General features: G+C 36.2%; 1 protein-coding gene across 9 annotated transcripts in view; it reads left to right on the top strand.

Moving 5' to 3' along the window:
- Ccdc141 (coiled-coil domain containing 141) overlaps positions 1–18,447 on the top strand; it is a 227,633-nt gene that overhangs the window by 81,607 nt on the left and 127,579 nt on the right. For 8 of the 9 annotated variants that reach the window (XM_087196555.1, XM_087196556.1, XM_087196560.1 and 5 more), the window contains 2 exons: positions 705–958; positions 15,439–15,555. In XM_087196555.1, the coding sequence (XP_087052681.1) occupies positions 705–958; positions 15,439–15,555 (371 nt within the window). The other variant, XM_087196562.1, reaches the window with a different exon arrangement.

Below are 18,447 nucleotides of genomic sequence, written 5' to 3'. Positions count from 1 at the left end.
GTTGGTGCTGTAGCGATTTTAGGCCAAAATATTTGACCAGAATTTAATGTACAAGGTATGTTCAGAAAATACAGTGAATATTTTTTACATTTAAAAAAATTTGTTACAGGAAAAGAAACATTGTTCTTAATGAGCTTAAAATACTCAAAACCATTTATCTTATTGTTTTTGCCACTTTCTGAAGCAGCTCTGGAAGTCTTCTTTCTTGAGGGTCCTCAGTTGCACTGTTGTGGTTTCCTGGATGTCCTGAATTGATTAAAACTATTTACTTTTCATATTAATTTGACTTTAAGGAAGAGCCAGAAATTGCATGATGCCTGATCTGATGAATAAGGTAGATGAGGACACATTGTAATGGTTTTACAATCCTGCATTTCCATTGAATGGTAACTGCTCCGTATAATGGCAGCAGTATTCACCATATTTTTATCACACCTCATGAACACTCATAAAATAGTACTCCAGGACTTCTTTATAAAGTGGCAAGAACAATGGGACAATTGTGTGAGAAGCAAAGGAGAGTATTTTGAGGGGGACTAATAGCAACTGTCTTTTATTGTGTATATTTAAAAAAATTTAAACATGTACCATATATTTTGATCACCCTTTGAACAAATTACATATTTATATATTAAATAGAAAAGATCTAAACATTGCTATATCGAAGTTTTCTCATCTCATTATTCTTTCTAACTTTCTTCCAGAACTCCTAGAACGATCTCTAGCCCTTTTAAACAAAAGTCAACAACTCACAGACTTCATAGAGAAATTCAAGTGTGATGGACATTATGTGAATTCCGATTTGATTCAGGGAGCTCAGAGCAGTTGCCTGAAGATTGACAGCCTTCTCGAACTTCTACAAGATAGGAGAAGGCAACTAGACAAGCACCTGCAGCAACAGCGGCAAGAATTGTGTCAGGCTCTGCAGATGTGTCTGTGGGACCAACAAGAAGACCAGGTAACCCAAATGTGCATGGGCTGGTGTCTCAGCCCCTGCTCAGTGGTTATGGTATGGATCAGGGCACAGCTGATCCATATGAGACAGTGTCTCATTCATCATGGTGAGATCCTTTATCTTTGGTCCAAAAGTCTTTCCTTCAAACACTACGTTGTTTCCCCAAGTAAGTACAAATTTAAAAATCAAAGATTTTTATTTCCTCTCATTATAATATTGATTTTATGAATGGGAGAACACCTGTGGAAGTTTTTAAAAATAGCTGTGTTCTATTGTTGGATTTTCCTTTTTACTTTCTTACGTGTCACTGCTTTAGACACATTTATTATCAATTCTGAAATGCTACGAGTAGTTTTTTGGAAAGTTAGAGACATGAGGGTGCTAAATTGCCCTATACTGCTGCTAATATCATTTCAAAAACCAGTAAGCTCAAAATAGGGTCAGTGTTCTTAGAAGAGTGATTTGGTGCCAAGGAAGAAGTATGATATTGGCTGGTGGCCGAATGCTTAGGGGTTATAAGGCTTTGGGGGTTGCTGAGTGTGCAGGAATGTTAGGACTCATTAACTGACTGAAGGCTCAGCTCTGATAAGTTGTCAGTACACTCCCAAGTATTTCCTTCTATCCGGGCATTTAAGGGTCAGAGTGGTCAGAATTCTCTTTGCAAACCCCCATCTGAAATAGGTGATATATTTATTATAACCTTTCCATTGCCCCAATTCCATGATTCAGTCTGAACAGATTAAGTGAAAGGACTCTTTAGAGAGAAACAATATATAGAGAGATCTTTTGGTCTGGATGCACAGGAAAGGGATCTTTTTACATTTTATATTTCTCTGATACAAATTGGAGAGACAGAGACATACAGCTGGAAGCAAATATGAGATGAGGCGAAGCTTTTCCTCATTTCAAGATAGCAAAAATGAGGTCTTACATGACTTAACATTTCATCTCCTAGTGACTGAGTATCGGCTGTGTGCCATCTCATGGTAAGTGCTGGAGGCACACTAGACAAGGCGAAGCCCCTTTCTCCTACAGACTTTCTTTCTATGTGTTTCCTGACTTTGGCATTGCTGACATTTGCTGCTAGGTAGCTCCTGGCTGCAGGAGGCTGTCCTGTATTCTCTCTGGTGTTGAACAGCATCCCTGGCCTCTACCAACTAGCTGCTAGTGGGACATCCCTCAATATGGCACTAAAAATACCTCCCGACATCGCCAGATGTCCCCTGGGGGGCAAGAATTGCTGCAATGATGTGAGGACAAAGCTATAAAATAAACAAATGAACAGTGCTAAGTGCTACTTAAAATCAAATAGACAATGAATTTTGACACTATTCATCAGATAAGCTGCTCCCAGGAGTTGGCCCAGGGCAGAGATCCAAATGCAGACACCTCCAGTCACCTGCTTGCATCTCATTGCCTCCCCTCCAAATCAGCAGAGGCTTTCTAAACTTCCCCTTCTTTCTCCGCCTTTGCCTTGACTATTGAAGCTCCTAACCTGCTACTGCGGGGCTTTACCTGCCAGCTCTTCCTCCTCATAATTTGCATGCTCAGCTACCTGTACATTCTCATTATTCGAAATTCTATTGTCCAACATAATCAGTTACAGATGATTGTGATAAGACAAAGGGAATTAATGCCCTGGATAAAAATCAACATAAAAGTGTCAGACAACTGTTTGCTAAGTTCTTTGTCCTTCACATAGTAAGTGGGTCTGATATAGCTCACTCTTTTCTCTCTGTCTCTCCCTTCCCGCTAATTCTGACCCACTATCATGTTCCCAGAGCTTCTGTCCCCTTACAGAAACTTGCTTATCTCTTTTTGTTCTTGAGTTCACAAGCCCAAACCTCTGCCTCTAGTGCTTCTATGAATACACTAAAAACTCCTTTTGTTTTATCATACAGAGTTTATTGCTTTTAATCCTCAACTTCACTTATTCAGATTAACAGAGACTTTTTCTCTCCAAAGGAAAGGCTCATTTAAGAGGCTTCCCAAACACAGAAAAAATTTTTCCAAGAATGTATAGTCAATTTTACTTATTTTTAGATAGCAGCTTTGCCTCCCAGTCCTGTGACTGTGGCAATAACCATCCACTTGAATCCTCCATAGTTAAAAACAAAAGAGAGACAAATGAAAATTCAGGAAATTCAAAATGAGCTTTCTAACCTAATTACATGTTTAAGGGAGATCTAGTTATCTTGCCAAGTCTGGAAACCGGAATTTGTTCATAACTAAAGCAAGCTATTGTAGAAAGTTTCTGAGTTGATTACTTCTCTAACTTAAGAGGACTCATTTTCTTCTTTTTTTAAATACTAGAATACTTTTAAAAAATTGACTTTATCTTTTAGAACAGTTTTAGGTGAAATAACACATGTAAATCATATACTACAACACCTATATTGGTTTCCTTGCCCTCCCTCTCCTGTTTTAAACCTTGCAACTTACGAATTCTCACTCACTCAGCCCATATCCTCTCCTGGGGCTTAGCATTAACGATATTATACATTTAGACTCCTTTCCTAACATTCCTGGACTAAAAATAATTAAAACAATAAGAATTAATACTATTTTTTAATATGAACTATCAATAAATAAGATAGTCATTTCCTTACATGTAATATCTAGGGTCTTTATACACCCATGTTACATTTTCTCTTGCTAACAACAGTGTGAGCAGCTGGAGTAATTAATAATAACTACTGTTTCTTTGTGCTTGTAAGAGCACAGATCCCGAGGCCAGAGCATTGATTGGGTTTAAATCTTGGCTCCATCACTTAACAATTGAGTAATTATTTAAATTCCTCAAGGCTCAGTTTTCTCTAAAAATGTGAACTATGGTAGTCTCTACCTTTAAGTGTTATTAAGATGGTCAAATGAATTATTATATGTCAAGTGGTTAGGACTTGGCACATAGTAACTGTTATATATTAGCTATATATTTTCATCTTATCTGAAAAGGACGATGAACACCCAGCACATTACATACTCTCCCATTCCTACCGCCTCCACCACATGCTCAAGTAAAGACTGGTCCTAAATTGAAGGCCAGTTTCATTATTTCACTTGATCTTAGCCAAAAGGCTAAGAAGTGATGCCAATTTCATTATTTGAGTTCATAGGGTGTGATCAAATAAATGTCACGTTTATAATATTAACAGCCATACTTGCTCAATAGACACTCGATTAATGATTTAAAACAAACAAAAACAGATTTGTTTCCTCCTGAGAGTTAATAATGATCATTTGTTAGAAATATGGAGGTTGCTGTCCATGTTGGTGATTGCTACTAGCATTTTGGCATACTATCACCTTTTAGTTTTGTATTCAAGCAAGTGCCTAAACATACATTTATTATTCAAATGTGCACACATTTATTAAAGAAACAAATTAACAAAAATAGATAGAATCCACCTCTACATATTGTGTTGTAACCTGGCTTGAATTGAATAAATCATTGACATATTCTTGTGTCAAAAGTATAATAAGTAATTTTAAAGGGCATATACTATTCTGTTATTTGAATACAGTGTAACCCAATTTAAACAGTATCTTATTGATAGGAAGAAGAGGTTCTCCAGTTTCTCAATATTATATACAGTAATGCTTACAGTTGATAATTATGTGAATAAGAAAATACTTTTAAATATAGCAGGTATAAGCAAAATTCTCTTACCTGAGTTTTTAAGTTTCTTTCAATGTTCTGTTGTTTTACACTTCTATTGATGATACAATGGTGGAGATCACAGCAGGGACAAATGTAACTGTTAGTACTTTTTGTTCTAGGGCACAGTGTTCCTGGATGTTCTACCTAATAATCCCAGAACACTGTGGAACCACACTTCATTGGAGGGTAAAACATTTTTGTCAGTTCTGTACCTGTTTTAAGGGAGCATAGGAGCTGTCAAACTTTATATTCATAAAACATCAGCTGTCAATCATTTTAGCTACTTAAGGAAAAGTGGAAATTGAGGGGGGGATTAGAACAAAGATTACTGCTAAATAATAATGTGGATGTCTGAATATCTGATCATCAGATCTCATAAGGGCCATTTGAAAAAATATATTTAGAGTGTCTCAGTTTCTGAGTGCTTATGGCCTAATGCTTTTGAAAAGGCCTGATAATTCTCTTTTGGAAAGGAAATTAAGTGACCAGCATGATAGCAACTTAAGATTCATATAAATTGCAGAAAAATTAATTGAAAGCCACTGATATTTCTATTTTAATTGGCATGTGATAGTCTGGCAAACATAATCATAGCATGTTCTGTCTTTATCATTCTTTTTCAGATGTAAAAATGTGCGCTTGTTTTGCATTGAAAGATGAGCAGCTGCCCTTTCTTTTCAGCTCTAGCAGCATCTTATTTTGCAGATAATCTCCTTCATTAATGAAAATCAGAAGCAGCTTGGAGTATTTCGTGCATAATTAATTATCTTGCCAAGAAGATTTATGAATGTAATTTTTCTCAATTGCTCCAATCAGACATAAGTGAGACAAACAAATATATTAAAACTAAGTTATTCATGCCTTCTTTGTACAAGATAGTGTCAAGGACATCTAGGAGAATTAAGACATGAGAACAGAAAATCTGTTTATCACACAGATCACATATACATATAAGATATGCATCTTTGGGGGGAGGGGAAGGATAATAGAATTCACATTTAGCAAGTTTTGTAATTTATAGCTTGAGTACAATGTCCATCATAATTGTGCAGTATATTCCATCAATAGGCAATGAAAATGATATCCCACATAAGCACAATTAAAATGATGACCCATGTAAGCACAGTCTCAGGGCACTAGTCCTGGGTCTGTAAAACTGTGTATGTGAATACATATATATACATGTGAGTGTGTTCTTTGGTACATGCTGGTACTCTCTAGGATGTAGCGCTTGAATTGTTGATCAGCTTAAATTAATATGAGATACCATATGAAACCTTGAAGGTTTTTTTAATCCTTCTTTGAATGTAGCTTTCAAACACTGTTTGGTATGGAACCAAAATAATGGTTGGATTATCCTGATGATACTGAAATCCAATAGTTTGGTCCAACAGTAGACATAAATAATTGTCCAGCCATTTGTGTAATAAAATCTATCACAGAATTTCATTTTAGCACATAGGCTGTCTCTAGAATTCTTTCTGTGGCATGTCAATAGGAAATAGAAAGTATCTTAATGGAGTTTTGAATGCAGTACATAGCTTTGTGACTTACAGTGCATGCTAATCTGTATGGCTTTCAGTGGTACCACAGATCAAAGATAATAACGAGGGATTGATTCCCTCTAGATAATCAACGGCACAAAATCCTGCATGTTAGTTGGACCCTACAACCATTCTCTAAATCTCCAGATATTCCTAGTCGTCTGCAATGTTTTTATTTACAAGTGGAATAAATCCCACTTCATGGCTCAGTATCCAACCTAGTTTATTCAAAAGCTCAGCTTTTTCTGCAAGGCGGTTAAACATACTTTACCCTTCCTCACTTTCTTCACCTTTTAGCTATTTCTTTAGCTCATTTATACTTGCTATAATTGAGTACATTTTCATTAAATTTAGCTCATCATGCCTGTAATTTCCCTTCTGTTTTGAGGTTTCCTTTTCTATTGTTTTAGTTATCCACAGTCAACTCTGTCTAAAATTTTTAAGTAGAAAATTCCAGAAAAATTCATATGTTTTAAATAACTTTTATTACATTATATTATTATTGTAGCTCTATTTTTTTTTTTTTGGTGCCCCAGTCAAACCCAGGACCTTGAATTTACCAGACAAGTACTCTACCACAGAGCTATATCCCTAGCCCTAGTTCTATTTTATTATTAATTATTGTGGTTAATCTCTCTCTTGGTACCTAACTTATAAATTAATGTTTGTTATTGATATAGATAGAACAAAAACACATGTAGAGTTTGGTACTGCCCGTGGTTTCAAGCATCCATGGGGATCTTGGGAGATATCTACTGTGGATAGGGGTGACTCTGTCCTGTTCATTTGAACTAGTAGCTTAACATTTTAACTACCTAAACCTATGAATAAGTTGGTAAGGGGGATTTAGGACACATACCATGACTGAATTCATTCTCAGCAGTGATGTGTGTGCTCCCCTAGGAAGGCTTGGCATTGCTTCCAATCTTCACACCCATTGTGTGAGAAAATTAGCAGCTGCTTCCTGAGCCATCTGCCAAGTGCTGGGCTGCCTGTGTATCTCCTTCCACCGCCCTGAACTCTTTTTCTCCCCACCCTGGTATTGGAGATGAATGGCTTTCCTCTTCTCATCAGCACTGCCACCACCCCAGACTAGCCAAGGACAGGGACTCATTCTCTTCTTTTCCTACTTTTACAGCCCCAAAGACAAAACAGAGGGCCAAATTAATTTTAATACATGTTATAGGGAGACTAAGCTCAGAAAATAAATGGCACACTTTTAAAAAGGATTACAACATCCATAATTTCTAACTTTCATTTTTCTAACTATCAGGGGTTTAAGGCAAAGCTTGACTATCAAATCCATTAAGCTGCGTGATTTAGGAAATGGGATGGTGATATGAAAATATCAAATTTTGGCTCCACTGCTGTTTGTCTGTCTGTCTGTCTCTCTTTAACTCAGATACACAGTGAATACAACTGATTAAATTTCCAGCTCTCTTAGGGTGAAATTCTAAGTTACATTGCAAAAGCTATCCATCCGATATCTTTGGCAGAATTTCATTTTCTATAACAAGAGAAAGAAAGAAGGAAAGAAAGACAGAAAGACAGTCAGACGACATGACAGTGCAAAATTCTGTTTCCTGTCTTAAGGAATAGGAAAAGAAAAAGAAAAAAACCTCAAAGACTTCCTTCCACTGCTAGGGGAACTCCCTTCAATGAGTTGAAGGTAATGCTAAAAATAAAATTTGGATTCAGAGATTTTCATTGTAGTAGTAATTTTATCCATTGGATTCAATTGCTTTCTGCCACTATAAGTAGTTGAAATTAAGGAACCTATCAAAACACAAAAGTTGAGGGCAGTGTTGGGGAGGGAATTCTTTAGTGACATTTTTCATGAAATATAGATGAGAAGAAAGAAATTATATGTTAATACAAGTTGCATTTTTTTTTTTTTTTGAGACAAGGTTTCACTCTGTAGTTCAGTTGGGCCTTGAACTCTATGTAGCCCAGGCTGGCCTTGAACTCATAATGATCCTCCTGCCTCAGCCTTCGGAGTGATGGGATTACAAGTGTGCACCGCCATGCCCAGCTACAAATTGGAATTTTTTTGTATTAAATTCTTTTATTGGTACATTGTAGGTATACAACACAATTACATTTCTCATTGGGAATTGTACCTTTACATAATGCATCTTCACTCTTATTTTTTCCCCATTCCTAGCCCTCCCTTCGCGCCCTCCACCCTTCCCTATTTACAAAGACTTTATTTCCATTTTTTCCATTTCTCATCATTTTTCCTTTCCCTTCTTTCCTTTCCCCTGCCCCTCCCACTACCCCTACCCCTTTGGACCTTTTCTTCCTATTTTACATTATCGATTATTCATTCTAATCATTGGTACATTTTAGGAATACAATATAATGACATTCATCATTGGAAATTTGCACCTTTACATAATCTCTCTTGGTTCTTATTTTTCACTCTTGCCCAGCCCTCCCTTCAACCCCTCCATTCCTCCCTATTTACAAAGATTTTGTTCCTATTTTTCCATTTTCTCATATTAATCCCATTCCCTTCTATCCTTTCCCCTAGCCCTCCAACTTCCTTCCCCTTTGCCCCTTTTCTTCCTATTTCACATGACCTATTATACATTTAGTCCTTATTTACACTTTCAGTTTCTCACACCAGAGAAACTATTCGGTATTTACACATGTGTGTCCTATTTATTTCACTTAAGAGTATCGCCTCAATGTGCATCCACTTAGCTATAAATGTTTCTAATTTCTCATTTTTTATGGCTGAGTAGTACTCCATTTTATAAAAAAACCACATTTTCTTTATCCAGTCTCCAGTTGATGGGCATTTGGGCTGTTTCCAAGTTTTAGCTATTAAAAACTGTGGTGCTATGAACATGGGCGCACATATATCACTGTGGTAGGATTCTTTTAATTCTTTGGGGAAGATCCCCAGCAGTGGAATAGCAGGGTCAAATGGGACTTCCAGTCCTAGTTCTTTGAGGTATCTCCATACTGATTTCCACAGTGGTTGCACCAGTCTACACTCCCACCAGCAGTGGAGCAGGGTTCCTTGGAATATTTAAATATATAAAATTATAATTGTAGACAGGGAGAAAGATCATCTATAAAGTAATAAAGATCACTTATAAAGTAATAAATTTTGCCTAATGACAACGTACTTTAGGTTTCCTACTACCCATCAATAGAAATGTGGGATTTGATAGTTTGGGGAGATAGGAATACTTTCCAGCTGATTTCAGTAATTAAAGGAGGGCTCCCAAATTCTACAAAAGAAAATCATGAACACTATCCTCATATCTCTGAGACTAAACAAAGTAACAGGCAAATAATTAGATCATCCCTAAAATACATTGAGAGACAGAAACCTGATCTACATTTTTAGCAGTGTTAAAAGACAGTATTACAAAAAATCTAGTTTTGCCACTTTTAGTTGGATTTATTTGTGATTCTAGAATCAGACAGCAGTCCAGATGAAAGATGGTCAGAATGTCCACAGGGACAAGTTGCATTTATGCTGGAGGAAAAGAAGTGACATGCAGAAAACACAAGTGAGGCCTGGAGAGCTGGAGGACCTGCAACTCACTTCTGCCTTATTTGGACATGGTTGGAAGTTGAACCTTTGTGATTGATCGAGACTCAGCCTCTTGTAAGAGTGGGTCATAGTCTGTTTGTACATCAAATTAGGTTATAACCTGCCAGGTATGGAGAAAACTTTAGGTCAAACATAAACTGCATGGAGGCAGCTCTAAGCCAAACAGTTCAGCTGTGTAGCAATAATTCTTCTTACTCCCAACCTGCAGGTACAAATCTCAGCAACATGGCTTTCATGTCTCTTCTAATATGCATTATCACTTAATTGAGGAAATTAATATTAGAAGTCTAGTTATTGCCTGGTTAAATACAGAACACAATTGACTGGATTGTCTAATACAAAATATAAAGAACTGGTTGCTCTACTATAAAAAAAGAAGAAAAAATCTAAACCTTATTATGGATGCTAAAATTTTTTCTGTAATACTAACAAGTGTTCAAAATCAAAGTAGATATTGAAATCTGTGACCATCAGTATATGTAATTGAAAGCATTTTAGTAGATGTGTGTATTTTTGGTAACTAGAAGAAAGACTGTCAAAAAGTCTCCAGTTAAAAAGTTAAATAATTGATGCCTGTTCTCTCCCTTAACAGTTTGTATTTTTTTATTTTTTTTGATCTCTAATAGTGATTGGTTCTTTGGAAAGAAGTGTTCTGCATGTAGAAATGAAAATGAAAGTAATTTAAAGAGATTACCATCTTCCCTTAAGCATTTCTGTTAAGGTGGCTTGAATTGCTTATTGTTCGCTTACCTCCTCCAAAATAGTTTTAAATGATGATCAAAAAAACAAGATCTCATCTCAGATCACAGAACAAATTACAGAAAAAAGAAACAGCAGCGGTTCCTGGCAGCTGGTATGTGGCTTTAGACTGCAGCAGTTCATCCTCCTGCCACTCGAATTGTTTGTCTCTGACCATCAAAGAATGTTCCCCATGTTTTAGTCCTGTCTTTGGCATGGGTTGTTTGGCACGTGGAAGGCTCAGCCTGTGCTTGCTGTCCCCTCTGCCCATAGCTGGAACTCTTGATGAGCCCAGCCCGTACTTCCATTGTCCTCTTTAGTGCAGTGTTCCCATGGAGGCCTGTGATTACACACGGGATCCGTACCCATGTTAGAATGAGGTTCCATAACTAGAGTCTTGCATTGGGTTTTTAAGACTATTCAAAAACATATGACCTACTTCTTCAGAATTGTTTGTTTCTTCAAATGGATATGATGAGAAAGAAAAATAAATATACTGGATTGGAAGGCATGAATTCTGATCATGGCATTACTGCCTCTACTTCTGGGACTTTTTTCTTGTTGGTTTTGTGAGCTTAGGCAAGTTACTTGTCTGGGTCTCAGTTTCTTCATTTGTTGAAGAATTGTCTTCATCATAGGAAGGGTGTAAAGATCAGATGGGGTAACACTGGAGGCTGTCCTGAGTGGTACCAGACACCTCTATGTGAAGGTCAGGTACACTTCTCTCATTGTCTTCACTCTTATCTCCCAGCAGGAGTGGGGTAGAATGGCCAACAAATGAAAACTAGTCCTTCCTTGCCCAAAGTTAATACCTTCAATAGCATTCTCTTCCTGGCTTCCCACTCAATCTGGTGCACTGTTGCATTAACTCTCCTGCATCTTCAGTTCCCTTACCTACCAAAAGTTTATATCAAATCTAATCAAACAAAGGGAGGAGGGAAGGGAAAGGAGGAACCCCTTTGTTCCCTCTGCTTTCCCTGAAGCCAGCTTCCTCTGCTTAGCCAATGAACGCAGACAATCAATTGCTTTGAAAGGATCATTAGCTCTTCCTTCTCCACCCCATCCCATCCAGTGGTCCATAAATGGCCCGTCTTTCCACTATTCTCCTGGCTTTGCTATTTTAAGATGCCCTTAATTAAAATTAAGTTCTTAAATTTACATTTAATGTGTAAGGATATTTTGACATGCTTGAATAACAGAACCATCCAGTAAAAATATAATGCAACCCATATATGTGATTTTAAATATTCTAGTAGTTATTAAAAAAGTAAAAGCCACTTAAAAAGTGAAAAGCAGTAATAGATTTTATTTAACCAAACATATGCAAAATATTATTTCAACAAATAATGAATGCTAACAGTTTTCATGAAATATTTTCATTATTTTTACAAAGTCTATGCGATCTGATATGTATTTTATACCTACAGCATATTTCAGTTTGGACTCTAAGTATTCTATGGCCATGTGTAATTATTAGCTACTATATGGGGAAGTTCGTGTCTACACCATTTGGCAGAATTTTTCTAGCACTCTTTTTTAACTCTCAAGGCAGCTGTTATTTTTCACTGAACATCCCTGATTCTTCTCTGCATCTTTGCTGTCCTCTTTTCTCTACATCTCTTGTCACCATTTGATGGATGCCAGTCCCCATAAAAAGCTCTGTGCCACTTCTACTCTAAAGTAGTTCTGTCTCCTCGGAGCACCTAGAAGCCATGCAAAACTGATAGGATGACTACAAGCACATTGCTTAGATCAAGCAAAAGGTGGGGACTAAGAAGAGAAAGGAAAAAATGTGTTCATTTCCCCCTGTAGTCTGCCAATGCCCAAAACCAATTTTCTATAATATACTTTGAATGCTTTTTTTTTTTTTTTTTGGTACCGGGGATCGAACTCGGGTCCTTGCACTTGCAAGGCAGGCGACGGAACCACTGGGCTAAATCCCCGGCCCAAACTCTTTTTTTTGTACTGGGGATCGAACTCGGGTCCTTGTGCTTGCACAGCAGGTGGCATAACCACTGAGCTAAATCCCTGGCCCTTTGAATGCTTTTTGTTCTTCCTTCCCTTCCATGTCCTCTCAAGCAGTGGCTCATGTTTTCAAACTCTTACAGGGATCATGTTATACAGAAATGTCCTGATGCATCATTTACTGCACTTACCACTTGGGCTTTTGGACAGCAGCTGATATAATTTAAAAGTTTATAAAAAGTACACTTGGAATATCTATGCAGCTGTCTGCAGTAACTACTTGCGGGATGCAATGACTGATTCACTGAATATCAGAATATTGGGGTTGACAAGCTTTTGGTTATTTAGCATGTTTTATTTTAGCCCAAGAAGAACTCTGAGAACCCATTTTGTGTGCATTCCACAGCATATATGGTAAATCTGATCTGTGAGGTTGCTCTTGTGTGTGACTGCCTTGTGATGAGATTAACACCCTCACAATGAGCTACTTCCAAGTTTTATGCCAACTTGTTTTATGTTTCTTTCTGGGCTTCAGCTGGCAGAAACAATGTCTAGATATAGAGTTCACATGCTTTAATAGGAAGGTGTATGGAGAGAATATACTGAATATCACCCCAGTTCTTTATCCACATTCTGTTGTAGGACATAGTACTGCCTTATAGGAATAGTACCCTGCAGGATTGAAATAGTATTGGCCCAGTCTAGGAGATGAGGTCAGTCGAGACACTTTAAAAATCAGAACAACTCACTCCTTCCTGGCTTTCATCACTGCTGGCATGCATTACATGTCAAGTTTTTGACTCACAAAATTTAATGGGATTATCTAAGGGTTCTGGCTTCTCATCTGTTTTGGAAGATTAGCAAACACCTGCTTCACCCATGTTTCATCCACTCAGCTTCTGTATTAACTGGCCCTATTAAAGCATTGTTGAGATTTCTAGGTCCCTCCACTTTAGCTAAGGATAAATAAAACTTCCTCCTAATGCTTAATAAAATAAAATAAATGATCTCTGAAATTTGGCTATATTCATGATTCACTTTACTTTGAGGAAAATCTCAAATCGTTCTTCTGGTTGTATTTTTATATGGACTTCTATAGTTTTTGTGAGAAATTATTTTGTTTTATAAAAATTAATAAGTTAATAAATTCTATAGCTCTTGATAAAAACACTCTGTGGGTTCTAATATGTTTATATCATCTGGTTCTAACTGGAACACCAGAAAAGCAGACTGGCTTCATAAATACTTTATATTTTAAATATAGGGACTACAACTAAATTGTATAAATTACCAGATATTCTGAGGAAAATGAGGTATATTTCATGTGAATGGTTACCATTATTCTTTTCTTTGCATTGATTATTGAGCTGAAATTCTAGATAACAATGATTTGCAACTAGCAGAAAGCTGGGGAAACTCTCTCGTTGGAAATTCCATGTTGGGAAATGCTAAGGGTTGGTGCAGAGATTTTACTCTGGTAATCAGCTTTGTGATATCAGCCCTCTAATAGTCCTGGAGTGTGTTATTCTAGGTGAGCCTCTAACTCTTGACTTTTGCAGTGTGTGTGCATGTGTAGCACATTTATTGTGAATTTCAGACTTAATATAGCTTTCTCCTTAGCTTCATGCTTCATGTATTTCTCTACATTATAGGACTTGGAAAAATCTCTGTGGCTATTGTAGGCAGGACAACCAAGGCTTGAGAAAGACATAACATCAGATTTAGAATGTGCCACTATTTTGAATAGGCTGGCAAGTATTCATTTTTTCAGGTTTCAAGTCATCCCCCACCCCCAGTGACAGAGGTGTAAGACTTTAGGTTGGTAGCAGGGCACAATAGAAAGAACATGGACTTTGACTTTGAAACCCTGCAGACTTGGCAACAAATCTTTTTTTTTTTTTTTTTTTGGTACCGGGGATTGAACTCCGTCCTTGCGCTTGCACAGCAGGTAGCAAAACCACTGAGCTAAATCCCCAGCCCCTTGGCAACAAATCTTGACTCTGCCACTTACTACATGGCCCCTGCTCTGTTGCTTAATTCACTTCTCCACAACTCACTTCAGTTGTCTCAACAGTGATTATATGTGTTTTACATTTGTTGAAGAAAAAATAGAGATGATGCTCAAAATCAACTGGAAAACTGTCTAGCATATGGTAGTCTTATAAGAGTCATGAAGATAGTGCTGAACAGGATTTGAGAGTAAAAAAAACTTGACTCTGTTTAATTGGGATAAAGAAACTATATCTAGACATCCCAAATATAGGTCCCATGTCAAGTTATGACATCATTTAAAAGTGTATAGTTCCATGTTCTGGGGTGAAGTTAAGAGGTAGAGCATGTGCTAAACATATGTGAGGCCCTGGGTTCAATTCCTAGCCCCCCAAAATGAAAAAAAGTAAAAATGTATGCCTTCTTTCAAGTTCTTTGATATTTGCCCTTGCATATGCCTCGCACTATAAATCAAGGCTACAAGAATGTGAGTCATGCCCTTAACCACTTATAATGTCAATAATTTTAATAACTTTTCCACTTACTTTCTGAATACAGATTTCTAGCAATGGCAGTAAATGACTTTTGAATTATCTTTTTTATAGTAGAAGATATAATTCTACATATGCTGTTTAATATCTTTATGTAGGCCTATGAAACTACACTCAGATTCCTATTTGTATCCAGGAAAGAAGACATGTTTAAAAAAGAATTCATGATTTATGGGACACTTAAGAATCCATTTTAGTTTTTTTATTTTGAATTATTTTCTTCATGCCATATAATAAGTCATTTTTATACTCTTGGAGATTTTTTTTTTCCCTTAAGCATGTAGAGGTTGAAGTGATGAAAAAATGCAAAACCAGATCCTGTTAATTTTATATATGAGATTAGTTTCTATTAAGAGAAATTAAAATAGGCTAAGTTTTGAAAGACTGAAGAATTGGTTATAAATTTTCCCCCCACTTATTCTTATCATTTGAATTTTGATTTTTCTTTGTTGCTTCTTACCTAGGTTACTTGTTGGTTTCAGAAAACGATAAAAGAATTGCAGGAACAAAGTCTAGGTTCGTCGCTGTCAGACAATGAAGAACTAATTTGCAAGCATGAGAACCTGATAATAAAAGCAAAGGTAAGAGACATTGTCCATATTAAAAATAATTGAAAAATCTTGAATATGCTTCTATGAGTGATTTAGAGGAAAATTTAAAAAACTGTCTTTGAAAAACCCACTGTTTAGAGAAAAGCTAATGTCACCCTGCTTATTGCCCAGTCTACTAGAATAATAGAATAATAATAAGAAGCTAACAGCTTCTCCAACAATAACTATATTTTTTGAATAGTTACTATATGCCAGCCACTCTACTGAGTATATTAGATACATTATTTAAATTATCACAGAATTCCTAAGGGGTAGTACTATTATTTTTTGTTTTGTTTTATGGATTGAAGAAAATAACAAAACAGGGGCTTGGAAATGCAAAATAATGTTCAATGTAATGTGGCAGTGGCAGTTTTGGTTAATCCAAGGCCCAAGTTCTTAAATATTATACTTTACTCACTTTCTTTAAAAATTGTTTTATCTGTGATGAGATCTCATCATACTTTCACTTTTATGATTTCCAGGTATAGTTGGATTACTATTCCCACTGATATTTCCCTAGTTCCCTAACTTGCTTAAGGAACTGCTTAAGATTTCTCCATTTTGCCGGAAGCAATGGCTACCACCCAGGCAATCACTTGTAGGTGTACAGAATGTGCAAAAATGGAGTCCTGAAAGCAAAGGGAATACAGCAGCTGAGCCGCAGTTGCTCCCCTCTCCACTGTGACTCGTTAGTTGGAAATAGACTAATCTAGAAATAGCTCTTTATAGGTGCATCATATTGATCCGCAAGAAAACAAAAGTCCATCATAATAGACTTAATAGGAACAGTAAATTCTTATTGTTGTATTATTATTATTATTATTTTTTTGGTACCGGGGATCAAACTCGGGACCTTGTGCTTGCGAGGCAGGCAGCGGAACCACTGAGCTAAATCCCTGGCCCTTAATTCTTTAACAATTATCTAGATCCAGAGAGCTCTGAATTACCAATATCTTGGATAGTGGGTAGTTGTAGGTAAAAGCACGTCATGAAGCTCTGGGAAACAATGGGCCAACACTGCTAGACAATGGTTGAAAATGGGGAAGACAAGTCAAATACATATCTGGGAGGATGAAAGTTGATGGATTGGGAGGGGGCAGTAGATGATGTTTATTTAGACTTAAGTCTCACAGGGATCTTGACCCTTTTTGTTGTATTTTGTGTTGTTTCTTGCTTCAATTTGAACATTTGAATATATTGTAGATGTTCAAAATGTTTGGTTTGGGTATTTAACTGAATGATAAAAGTTATAAGACTGTAAAGGACTTACAACTGGTAAGGACTATTACTGCTCATGTTTTAAATCCTTTAAACATTTTCAGAATTATTTTAATGGTTTAGGAAGTTAATTTTTTCACTGATGTTTGTGTTAATATTCCATTGTGTGAGTGTGTGATAGATTATTTATCCATTCACTTCCTGAAGATATACTGGTTGCTTCCAAATTTGGGCAGTTTTTGATAAGGCTGTTATAAACATCATGTGCAAGTGTTTGCATAGACATGGACTTTCAATTAATTGAGTAAATACCAAGAAGTGTAATTGCTGGATCATATGATGAGTATGTTTAGTTTTGTTAAAACTTCAAACTGTCTTCCAAAGTGGCTATACTGTATTATATTTCTGCTTACAATGAATGAGATTTACTTCTGTTCCACATCTTTGCCAGCATGTGATATTATCAATGTTCTGGATTTTGGTCATTCTAATACATATGTAGTGGTATGTTATTATTGTATGTAATTTGCCTAGATATTGTCTTCGTTAATGTATCTTTTAAAGTCTTTGGCTTATTTTTTAATGAGGCTTTTCGTTTTCTTGTTGAGTAGAAATAATTTTTGAGTAATTTTATTATCCCAAGTGACTCAGGAAATTTTGTAACTATAAGGAAAATAAAAGTTCATCCTTCAACTGAAAGATAAACATTACTAATATGTTTGCAAATTGCCTTTCAGTCATTCTACATACAACTCTAGAGAAACACAGCATTAGAATCATGCTTTTTTTTCATTTAAAAGTTTATCATAAACATTTCTATTGATCTAATACCTTATAGCTGAAATATGCTCCATTATATGATGAAATTCAAGTTTTAGGATTACACATTTTACTATACCTAATTTATAAGCTTTATGAATAGTGAAGTATGTATTATTTTAAAGGTACTAATTCTTTATAAGCTCCTTTTTGTTCCAGATAAGTCTTTTAGGTATTGAGCTACTCAAAATCTCACTTAAAAGCTGAATATTGTCCCATGCACTCAAGTAGTTTTCAAGTTAAAATGTATTTGGGAACTGAGGTCGAGGATCCTATTTTCCTACAGTATTATTGAGCATAAATTTATTTTTAAAAATAATTATTAGTTTTTTTTAACTGACAGTTTCTTTTGATTTCTTCCTGTGAAACATTCTTTTTTTTTACTCATTAAGTTTATTGGTATTTTTTAGGTAAACAATATGATGACATTCATCATTGGGAATTTGTACCTTTACATGATATATCTTGGTTCTTATTTTTTCCCAATTGCCCTGCCTTCCCTTCAACCCCTCCACCCCTCCCTATTTACAAAGACTTCGTTTCCATTTTTTCCTTTCCTCCTATTTTTTCCTTTCTCTTCTTTCCTTTCCCCTATCCCTCCCACTTCTTCTTCCCCTTTGGACCATTTCTTCCTATTTCACATTAACTATTATACATTTTGATCCTTATTTACACTTTCAGTTTCTCACACCAGAGAAACTATTTGGTATTTACACATGTGTGTCCTATTTATTTCACTTGAGAGTATGGCCTCAATGTGCATCCATTTAGTTAGATATGTCTCTAGTTTCTTGTTCTTTATGTCTGAGTAGTAGTCCATGTTATAAAAATAAAACATTTTCT

The sequence above is a fragment of the Heterocephalus glaber genome, unplaced genomic scaffold, assembly GCF_053883595.1.
Source record: "Heterocephalus glaber isolate CG9 unplaced genomic scaffold, H.glaber_assembly_v1.0 deba00000347, whole genome shotgun sequence".
Classification (NCBI taxonomy): Eukaryota; Metazoa; Chordata; class Mammalia; order Rodentia; family Bathyergidae; genus Heterocephalus; species Heterocephalus glaber.
This window is presented reverse-complemented; position numbering and strand designations above follow the sequence as displayed.